Raw genomic sequence first — 10,881 nt, forward strand, 5'->3', positions numbered from 1 at the left:
CCCTGCGGCCCCGGTGCGCGCCCCGCAGCTCCCTTACGGCCCCAACACAGCCCCCGCTGCTCCCCTAGAGCCTCCATTGCGCCCCTACGGCCCCTGTTGCCCTTGCAGCCCCGACAGCGTCCCCCCGCGAGCCCCGGTCTGCGTTCCTGCAGCCCCTATAGCACCCCTACGGCTCGCCCATAGCCCCCCTGTAATCTCCAGCGCCCCTGATGTTCCCCTATAGCTTTCTTACAGCTCCTATAGAGTCCCCCGAGCCCCRTTGCACTCCTCTAGCACTGGTCTGTGTTCCCACAGCCTCCATAGCGCTCCTATAGCTCTCATTACTCCCCTACAGTCCCCAGAGTCCCCACAGCTCCACCATAGCCCCGGCCTGCAGCTACAGAGCCCTTGTAGCCCCTATAGCCCCCATTGCGCCATTATAGCACCAGTCTACACCCCTAGGGCTCTTACAGCTGACACTGCTCCCTCAGAGTGCCTAGAGCCCCCATTCCTCTCCCACAGTCCCCACTTGTGCCCCCAGAATTCACATTTCTCTCCTATAGTCCCTGCCTGCACCGCCCAGAGCTTATGTGGGCCCTGCTTGCTCCCCTATAGACCCTGGTCTGCGCCCCTGTGCCTATAGCCCCTGGCCTCAGAGCCCCCACTGCCCCCTCAGAGCCCCTGCCTGAGCTCCCAGAGCTCCTATAGCATCTATAGTCACCCAGCGTGCCCCCCAGACCCCCTCAGCTCCCCAGCTCTTGCCCCACACTCCCCAGTGCCTTTCTTGCAYTGGGGCCCAAACCCACTGCCTTCACCTGCCCCGGCAGTGCCCTGTCCATCTGGTGCCCCTCGCGCAGTCCTCGTGTCCTGTCCCATGGGGCCCCCTGTGCACAGCCCYTCCTATTCCCTGGTGTCACTTGCAGTTGCTCCGTGTCCCTGGCTCACAAGGACTCTGCTGTGCCATGCCTTATACTTGGGTTTCTGCTCTTCACTCCGTACCCCTCACACTTCTTCCTCCCCCCTGTGCTATAGGCATCTCTGTGCCCCGCTGGCCTGTGCGATGGCACCCATCCCTGGAGCTATCTTTTCTTCCTGGGTTTAGCCCCAGGTGCATCCTGCACCTTGGTGTCCAGGACTAGTATAACTGTTCTGGGGGGGACTCTGGAACTTAGTGGAAGCTTTAAAAATTGTTTGAGGGCAGTTTTAAACCTTTAGCAAAGTTTCTTTATTCTAGATGCTAATTGCCGAGTGATGCAGACTGGAAATTAACAAACAAAAAAAGGAATTTTAGCAGTCGATGTGGCCTGATCCAAGTTTCTTCATAGCTCAGACTTCACTTCTGGTAAATGGTATATTATCATCCTATTCTTTCTTTAAGTTGTATAGATTCTTCTAATGTAGACAGAATCCAGATTTCTTATACATAATAACAAGGAGGTTTTTAAAACTTTGGGATTATTATTGTTGTTTACACTGTGGCAAGCAAGACCTACAAAATTTAACTGTGGGCTAATGTGCCATTGAGCTCCGTGCCATGCAAACACACAACAACAACAACAACAAATGCCCTAAAAATGCTACAGTGTTTTTTTCCCACTTAAAGGAGCAAAGAAGATGTGAGCCAACTTGCTTGCTTTTGCAGCTCTTTAAAAGAGCTGTGAATTTTTGAATCCAGCACAAAATTGGGCAAAAGGGGACCTAGATAATATCCCCAGTTTATTGAACCCTTTGGGCAAATTGTTTAACATCTCTGTAAGTGTATTGCTCTGCCTATGAAATAGGTATAACACCACAGGGATGCAGATTAAATTCCTTGTAAATTGCCTTGGGTTGGGAGAGAAGCATGAAGAGCTGCTTTCTGCTCGTTCGAAGCCTGCATACATTAGGCTTTAGACTCTCAAACAATTCATAGCACCTTAACAAGCTGCTGCATGTCATAGGAGCGTCAGTAACTATCTGAGGCCGCATCTATAGCCTGTGGCAAAGACGGGAGGAGATGTAGCTTAGCTTAGCCCATAGTGGAAAGGGTTAAGCAAAGTTGCATTATTCTGCTTTTTGCTGCAAGCTAACAGCGTGACTCGTCGGTCACGGCTGGTCGGCAGCTGTGTGGTAAGCAGATAAGCCATAATTATAAATCTCTTCTTTCCAGTTTTAAGGACTGAAGAAATAATCACACAGCGAACAGTAGAGAAGCCACCTCGAGGAACAACCCTCCGAACCCTTTGTTGTTATGGCAGGGGGAAGGCGGGGCCCTAACCGGACATCCTACTGCCGAAATCCTCTCTGTGAACCTGGGGCCGCTGGCGGCTCCAGCCATTCCACGAGTTCCTCTGTCACGGGTGTGCGCTCACGCACCAGGTAAGCCCAAATCTCTTTGTACCTAAGCTGGGTCAGCACCTCCTTTCTGAAGCAGGCATGAGGCCAGACTGTATCTTCCCATCTCACACTGACTCCTGGTGTCTAGCTGAAATCCTTTTCGTCATATGTGATAATGTCCATGCTACGTGTTGTAATTCGGAGAGGTGGTTCTAATTTACCTGCAACTGTTAAGTGCTTGATTTGACCATAGCAGACTTCTGGGAGTGTTCAAAAGCCTTTGCCAACCATTGCGTGGAAAGTAAGAATAGAGACAAATTTTCATCCAAAGCCTGACTCCAGAACTCTGGTGGTTGTATCTGCTGTGCCCCAAAGTGTATGTCAGGTTAGGTGTTTCTGGGTAGAGTTTGGCTAGGTCAGGTGATGCGTAGGCTGCACTTTGTCAGATTCTAGTCTAGAGGGTCGGTTGCATTTCTGCTTCTGAGGTAGAGAGGAGGAAAGAGAAGTAGTGCACCGACAGGCACACATAGCTGCGTAAGCAGGAGGTGCATTATGAACTCTCTATATGGAAAGTGTTAGATCTGTCTTAACATACTCCCTGCTTATGGCCCTAGGCCAAGAAATTTATATGGATATGGTTACTCAAACAAGTTAGTGCAAGACCACTGAGAGTGGGGCAATCCACCTTGTACATACTTTGCTGTGAGAGCATGCACAAAGGTACTTATYGCAAAGTAGCTAATGTAGTACAAATCCACACCCCAGCTTACCTCCAAGTAATTTGTTCTTGTAGCCATACCATCTGATACCAACGACTTAAATACAGTTCAGGCTGAGGAGTTCCAAAGTGCTCGGTGCTCTTTATGCCTATGGGAGCCTTGATGCGCAGGAAGCCTTCAGTGATGGAGGGGATGTGTCCCCATGTGATATTGCTGAGGGGGAAATTTGTGAATTCTGCTCTTGAAAAAGACCCTTAGATCTTGTGTGTCTGCTCAGAGCAGAAAGGGCCTTGTATCTATATTTAAAGCCTTTCTGGAGGACCAGTGTACAAGAACAGAGTTTATTGGCAGATTTATTCAGTACAAGAAGCCAAATCAGTCCTGTGAACTTTGCAATCTGGGGATTACAGAGAGAAAGTTCAGGTTCCTAAGTCATCACACATGCCTTATTTGAGGCTGTCAGGCTTGTATTTTAAAAAGCCTGGTTAGACCTGCCTGTGTCCATCCCTGGGCTAGAGGTTTTCCTGCAGTCACACTCCAAGACTTTTGTGGTTTTGTTTTGGGATTTTCAGTAGGAGTTTGGTACCTAATGCTCTGTAGTTTCTTTGAAACCCGCACCCAGATTCCTTTGACTATTGTTATTTAGGGATTGCAAATCAGGGGAGATATATCTAGTGCATATTAACTCCCTTCCCTTTGATTAAAAGGGTGGGTGTCTGGAATTGTGTGCGTGCTCACACAGGAATACACACCTCTGACTAAACTTGTTTTTCCTCCATAGTTGAATAGAAGTTGAAGAATGAGAAAGGGCTTGTGTTTAATTGCTCTCTATTTCACGTTCAAGCACTCTTAGAAATGTAAATAGCAACTCGAGGCCTAAACACTTGCAATTAATTAAAAAGACCACTGGTTGCCCATCGGACAGCACGACACAGCCATGACTTTTGAACCTGACTCAAAACAGGGGATTTAATATCAAATTACCTGGTGCTGTCAACTGGCCTAGTTCCAAATATTGCTTTCCCTGAGCAAATTCCTGCTCACATCTGCCTGCAACAGTCGTTCTAGACATCCTCAGGGTGCTGACGCTGTTGGTTTGTGGCAGTCATTGACGATTTTAGTTAGCTTAAGTTTTTCAGTCAGTATTAGAGCCACCTACCTCTACAATCTGAGTATGTGGGCTGGAGGACAGTGTTACATTTATCTCAGGGAAGTGACTGCTGGCTTTTGGTTTACCTTGCTAGGAGCGGTTCAGGTACAGGCCTTTCCAGCCCACCACTGGCAACTCAGACAGTCGTTCCCCTCCGGCACTGTAAGATCCCAGAGCTGCCTGTGGAGAGGAGTGTGCTGTTTGAACTTCAGCTCTTCTTCTGTCATCTCATTGCTCTATTTGTCCACTACATCAACATCTACAAAACTGTGTGGTGGTACCCACCTTCCCATCCACCTTCGCACACGTCACTGGTAAGCACCAAAGGACGACTGCTGTCTTGGCCCCATTCAGGGACTCTCTCTTGGGCCGTGAAGGCTTCTATTATCTCTATTTTATGCAAAATGCATGCAACTCCACAGTCCTGCAGGGTTGCTCGTGTGATTCTCATCTGGCAAATTTTGGGCACTAGCTGTCTGCTTGGCATTCTTCTCCTGGTCTTGGAAGAGAGAGCCCAAGGAGAAAAGCATAATTTGGGGAACTTCTCTGTCAGTTGTGTTTTTCTGCTGCCTGATGGAAAATGGAATCATGTTCTTTTTGTCACTGCAGAATTTTCATCTTATTGACTTCAACGTGCTGACAGTGACAACAATCGTCCTGGCACGCCGGCTGATTGGTGCTATTGTGAAGGAGGTAAAGTCCCCGAGTGGATCTCGGAACCATTCTTTCCTCTCAAGTGAATGCAAAACTGTGTGTCCCTTTTGCAGTTTCAAACTATTCTGTCCTTTTCTAAAGAACTTTGTGTTATGTTCAGATCAGAAACCTAGGCATGGTTTCTGAACAGAAGAACAGTGTACAGAGATGAGTATCTCAAACCATTGGTCATGACTCTCACTGTCCTTTTGTTTGTTTCTGAATTACTGTCTCATCTAGACTGTAGTCATTTCGCTTTCTTCCTTGCAAAGAACAGTATTTGGCTCTTTTTTTTGTTCTCTGAGCTTTCTATTCTCTCTAGCTTTCTGCAAGGAGAAATTAATCTAGTTCGGTTTCTGCTGACTGCAGAAGCTTTCTGTGGTGAGCAGGTCCTGGAGAGTGGACTGGTCATGCAGATAATTACTAGAGCTTAACATGAGAGCTCTCCTCATTCCAGCTTGAGGGAAAAGGCCACAACCCTGGCCCTGGGCTTTGGAGAATCCAGTCTGAAGGAGGCCTCTCCTTTATGGCGGCACTCAAACAAAGCCTTCTACTAGCTCTTTCTTCATGCATATGAGACTGATTTTTCAGACTGAAGCTGCTCATTTCCTATTTGCTTTCTGGAGGAAGAGTGAATTAGTCTTCCTTCTGCCCTGCTTCTTCTTCTCTCCCGGCAGGCTTCACAGAGTGGCAAAGTATCCCTGCCACGCTCTATTTTCCTGGTGATCACTCGGTTTGCTGTTCTCACTGGCACAGGCTGGAGTTTGTGTCGATCAATAATTCACCTCTTCAGAACCTACTCTTTCCTTAATCTCCTGTTCCTGTGTTACCCGTAAGTATCTCCCCTTTCATTTGTGTGTGATTTCTAATGTTGCTTCAGTGTACTGGTGTTACTCAGATGCAAGGAAGCTTGAAGTAAATAAGCACTCAATTTCCCAGTAACAAAACTTAAACAACCCGTTCCCTCCTTGCTATGTCACATCTCCTCTTGGTCTCAGGGCATATCTTTACCATTTACCTGTGTTTCAGCTTTAATAAAAGTGTTAATTGTAGTTCTTAGATTGCTCATAACCTCTGGAAAGGATTGCCTGCCTTTCTCATGGTATACAAAGAACCCATTTCTTCAGTTTACCTTAGTCCTTAGGTACCTCTGCCCAATGGAGTGGATCAAACAAACACCCTCCCTGCTTTATGTTAACCAACATAAGGAAGCCAGTTCTACTTCCAGTCAAGTAGTGGAATTGCTCCCTTCCCTCTGGAAGATGCAGGAGGAAGCATCTCATAAAGATCTGAGACTGAGGGAGATCTGAGGGTGATCTTACGTAAATAGATGATGTGCAAGGGATCAAGCAGACCAAAGAAGGAGGAAAGCTAGAGACTGGAGGCACTGCTTGGCCTGTTGCTGACATGAATATCACCCACACATCTTTGTTGTGCCCTTCTAGAGTCCATACAGTATCAAAGGGGGTCTGGTTAAGGCTGCAATTTGATGTTTGGAAAGTGTAACTTGTGGTGTGTTCTAGGTGTTCTTTTCTGGAGTTTATATAGGTACCAAATGCCATTTGGGAGGGCATATGAGATGGTAATGTGTACTACCAGCAAAGGCGTTACATGCTAATAAGGAAGTAACCAACCTTCTGTGCTTTTGCTGCTCCAGGTTTGGCATGTACATTCCCTTCCTTCAGCTGAACTGTGACTTTCGGAAGACAGGCCTCTTCTCCCAGGTGGCCAACATTGGACCCAGAGAGACAGGGGAGGTGAACTCCAGGAGCAGAGACTACCTGACTGTCTTAAAGGAAACCTGGAAGCAGCACACTCGACAAATGTACGGCATGGAGGCCATGCCCACTCATGCCTGCTGCCTCTCCCCAGATCTCATCCGCAATGAGGTGGAATACCTGAAAATGGACTTTAACTGGCGGATGAAAGAGGTGCTGGTGAGCTCCATGCTCAGTGCTTACTACGTGGCCTTTGTGCCAGTCTGGTTTGTGAAGGTGAGTGAGGGCAGCCGCCGCTTTTGCAGCACTGCGCATGCTTCACACCGCTCCTCCCGGCGTGGGACTGGCTAGGGAGCATTCTGAGTCCCTAGGAGAGGAGGACGCGGGGTTATGGAAAATGTCTGGTTCTCACTTCTTGCTTAGCCGGAATGTGGGAGAAGTTAGTCAGAGGCCTGGTCTGTGTGTGCAGGCAGCTTTATTAGTCAAACCAATTTAGAGGCCTTGTAAAAAGTAACAAGCAAAAAGATTTAGGTTTAACTTTGCTTAAATTCCAGACAACAGAGGACAATATTGTCCTGGTAAAGCTTGTATTCTGACTGTTCATGAGAATGTGCATCCATCTATTAGGGAGCAGTGTCTTCCTCCCACCTCCCCATGGAGCTAAAGGACTCCAGTGTGACTAGTCCTTCATACACTGATCTTCTGTGAGGGCAGAGCTCCAGGACAAGAAGAGGATTGACTTTAATAAGGAAGGCAACACAAAAGAGGACAGATTTTATTAGGATTCTTAGCTGTTTTATTTAGTTTCGTAGTACATTGTGCAGTGAGACAAATGTCTTACAGTAAATCTGTCAGACCTCAGGGACGAGCCCAAATCCCCTTCCTCTGAGGATCTGATGTTCTCACCCATCATCAACTGAGCTAAGAGCATCAGGGCAGAAGGAGCTATTTCCCCAGTTTTGCTGATGGATGATGATAGCATAAATGTTTCACCATGGTGTGTTCAGGAGTTGTACAGCAGCCATCCTATGTGGGCGCTCCTTTTTCAAGCAGGATTAATAGCTATGTGAAAAGCCCCCATTTTACCTGTCTGAGTGCTGTGTGTTTTGATGGTTTTGTTAGGTGAGGCTGTCCAAACACATTGTCACACATTCTTCTTGTCCCCCCACAGAACACTCAGTACTATGACAAACGCTGGTCGTGTGAGCTCTTCCTTCTGGTTTCCATCAGCACGTCTGTGATTTTGATGCAGTACCTCTTACCTGCTCGCTACTGTGACCTGCTCCATAAAGCTGCAGCACACCTGGGCTGCTGGCAGAAGGTCGATCCAGCCCTCTGCTCCAATGTGCTACAGCATCAGTAAGGATCTCTCTCCTGGGGCTAGGGCTGGAGGTTTCTCTTAGCTCGTGTGCCCATTGGCAAGCTGGCTTGAGCAGAGGCTGGATGAGGAGCTCAGTGGGCAGTCAGCTTTCCAGCCATCTCTCTTCTTCCTGTTGTTGCTTAAAAAAGAAAAGAAAGAAAGAGAAATGAAAGCAGAGTTGCCAGCTGACACATCTGACAGCATACAGACAATATCCGTACTGTCCACTTCAAAGTGTGGCAAGCAGATCCATTTTTTGGCAAGATGCCTGCTGCTTCTGGCCATAGATAACTGCAGTTTGTCACTGCCTTAGTTACACGCCTCAGTGGACCAAACTCTGCCCTCACAAATGACCACAGCTTACTACTACGGAAAACACTCCGGAAGCAGCTCGTACATTATCCTCCCTGATGGTGGGAATGCAAGTAGACCTCTTTAACCCCTGTCTCCAGCTGTGGAGGTAGAATTAAGAAAACTCTGCTTGTTTTCTGCTGCAGGTGGACAGAGGAGTGCATGTGGCCCCAGGGAGTGTTAGTGAAACACAGCAAAAATGTGTACAAAGCTGTGGGTCATTACAATGTGGCTGTACCATCAGACGTCTCACACTTCCGCTTTCATGTAAGATCACATTTTCTTTCTGGGAGTTTAGTTTTAGCAGTCTGGCGGGATTACGGTCCGTTTGCCTTGAACACCTTAGAGTCCATGTCTGCAAGAGGTGGCTCTCTGAGCATGAGAGCTGCCCAGGGGATATACCAGAGGGCAGTGGATCAGGCTGGGTTCGGTACTGTGTTTAACGCTAGTCCTACATCTCCCTTCAATGCTGCCAGCAGGGTGACTCTGACCCATGCAGACTGGGCCTCTGTCCAGAGCCGTTCACAGGTAACGTTGTGTCTCCAGAGGGGAGTCTTGGTGGGTCACCTCACAGGCTTCTGTTTCCCGTGTCCTGTCGAGAACGCCTCTAGAAGGGCCTGACTTCACTCAGTGCCTTACCGTGGTCTCTCTTCTACAGTTCTTTTTCAGCAAGCCACTAAGAATCCTCAACATCCTAATTCTGCTGGAAGGGGCCGTCATCTTCTACCAGCTTTACTCACTGATTTCCTCAGAGAAGTGGCACCAGACTATCTCACTGGCTCTGATCCTCTTCAGCAATTACTACGCCTTCTTCAAGCTGCTGCGTGACCGGCTGGTGCTGGGCAAAGCCTACTCATATTCTGCCAGCAGAGACTCGGAGCAGAAGTTAAATTAAAACAATTGCACTGATGCTCAGCTTATTACAAAACAAACAAAACAAGAAACCCTCAGAGCTTTGTATTTTTGTTACCACTGCTTTTTTTCTTTGATAACTGATGTAATTAAAAGGAAAAAACATATTTTTTTACTCCCAACAGTTGTTTGTGTGTTTGTTGTCTGGTAAAATCCCATGAGAAGGCTTCCTCCTGTTTGTATTTGAGAGGAGCAATTTATTAACAAYGGTGCTTAGTTTTGAGAGGTACAAATACTGTTTCTCTTGCTGAAGTCAGAGCTCCAGCTGGCAGTGAGTGGGAAGATGAGAAATTACAGGTATGTTAAAGCTCACAACTTCCCCTTTGAGTCCATTTATAAGTGACCCATGAGTCCTGATCCTCTTTCTTGCTGGGACTCGGAAGAACCTCCTTGCACCAGAACTGCTTCAACCCCTTGCTCTGGGGGTTGCGATGAGTTTAGCCCCCAGGCGGTGTTCACATGAGGGGTCTGTATCTCGACTCAAAAAGGAGGCAGCAGGGACCCTAAATAATTTGAGCTCAACCCCTAAGATACAGTCTAGGTAAAAACCCCAGACCGTTGCACAGGGAAGGGGCAGGACACTACCTGCTCCTCCACTTCCCAATCACAGGGGAGTGGCAGTCCTGTTCCCCCACTGCTCCAAGGAGCTGGGTTCCTGAGAACAGCTGTTGTTCTGGCTCCTACCAAGATATATACATATATACATTTAATAAGCCCATTGCTATGAATTTCTGTTGTGCGCTTTACTCTTAGATGTCACATGCTTATCAGAGATGACAGAGACCAACAGGAGAAATCTTTCAGCAACAGCTTAAAGAAATTATCCCGCCCCAGAAGCAGTTAAAGATGTCTCGAATCATTAATCTCAGCTGAGCCCCTCTGCTCCYGCTCAGAATCTTTGAAAACAAACCTCTCCCTCCGCGGAGACCTTGGCACATCCTTTGCTGAACCGCCTGGGCGGGTTACGTTGTGTGTCAAAACCGTCATCTACGGTGGCGTGAAGTGACCTGCCGCGGAAGGGCAGCTCTCACCGCCTCCTTCTTTGCCTTTTATGAAGCRGGTTGGGTTTTTTTTCACCTTGCTGCCTCTCCTGCCCAACCTGCCCTTCAGGTCTGGCCAGGGCTGAGGCATCCCGTGGTCTCGGGGATGAGTGAGGGGTGACATCACCGAGGAGGAGGAGGAGGAGGAGGAGGAGGAGGAGGAAGGAGCTCTGCCTCAGTCAGGGTGACTCAGGGCTGGGAGAGGGGACACCCCGGTTTGGCAGAGGGACCTGCCAGCTCCCTTACCAGACGAAAAGGAAGGGGGTTGTAACGTCCCCACGCAGGCAGCCCTGCGCGGCCCCTCGGCCGGAGCGCTCCTCCCTGGCCACGGTCACGCACCAGCCAGGGGGCTTTTCTGGAGAGAAAAAAGGGAAAAACAGGCACAGAACAAGGCAGTAGCATTTATTAGCCCAATTGCTCTACTTGGGAAAAACCACACAGAGCCACGCGCTGGCCTTTGGGGCCAAAACAGATGCCACCACCTCGTCCCCCGCTGGAGCCGGGCTASGGCTCGGCTCTGCCCGCTTCGGGGCGTTTTGGGGGGGAAGCAGCMCTCAGGCCACGGAGGCTGCGGCCAGATCCCGGCTGGCTCCGCGCGGCCGTGGCCGGATCCCGGCTGGCTCCGCGTGGCCGTGGCCGGCAC

The 10,881-nt window shown here is 48.7% G+C and overlaps 1 protein-coding gene across 5 annotated transcripts in view; it reads left to right on the forward strand.

Annotated features, from left to right (window-relative positions):
- TMEM39B (transmembrane protein 39B) overlaps positions 1–9,320 on the forward strand; it is a 17,790-nt gene extending 8,470 nt beyond the window's left edge. For 2 of the 5 annotated variants that reach the window (XM_026085910.1, XM_026085911.1), the window contains exons 3-11: positions 1,214–1,328; positions 2,129–2,337; positions 4,259–4,478; positions 4,774–4,857; positions 5,535–5,689; positions 6,515–6,851; positions 7,747–7,934; positions 8,433–8,553; positions 8,945–9,320. In XM_026085910.1, coding sequence (XP_025941695.1) covers positions 2,210–2,337; positions 4,259–4,478; positions 4,774–4,857; positions 5,535–5,689; positions 6,515–6,851; positions 7,747–7,934; positions 8,433–8,553; positions 8,945–9,181 — 1,470 coding nt within the window. In that variant the 5' untranslated portion in view covers positions 1,214–1,328; positions 2,129–2,209 and the 3' untranslated portion in view covers positions 9,182–9,320. Of the gene's footprint in view, positions 1–22; positions 1,329–2,128; positions 2,338–4,258; positions 4,479–4,773; positions 4,858–5,534; positions 5,690–6,514; positions 6,852–7,746; positions 7,935–8,432; positions 8,554–8,944 lie in introns of those variants that run through there. The other 3 variants (XM_026085909.1, XM_026085912.1, XM_026085913.1) reach the window with 3 other exon arrangements.
- Positions 9,321–10,881: the final 1,561 nt, after the last annotated feature.

Source organism: Apteryx rowi, unplaced genomic scaffold (genome assembly GCF_003343035.1).
Source record: "Apteryx rowi isolate R43461 unplaced genomic scaffold, aptRow1 scaffold_68, whole genome shotgun sequence".
Lineage (NCBI taxonomy): Eukaryota > Metazoa > Chordata > Aves > Apterygiformes > Apterygidae > Apteryx > Apteryx rowi.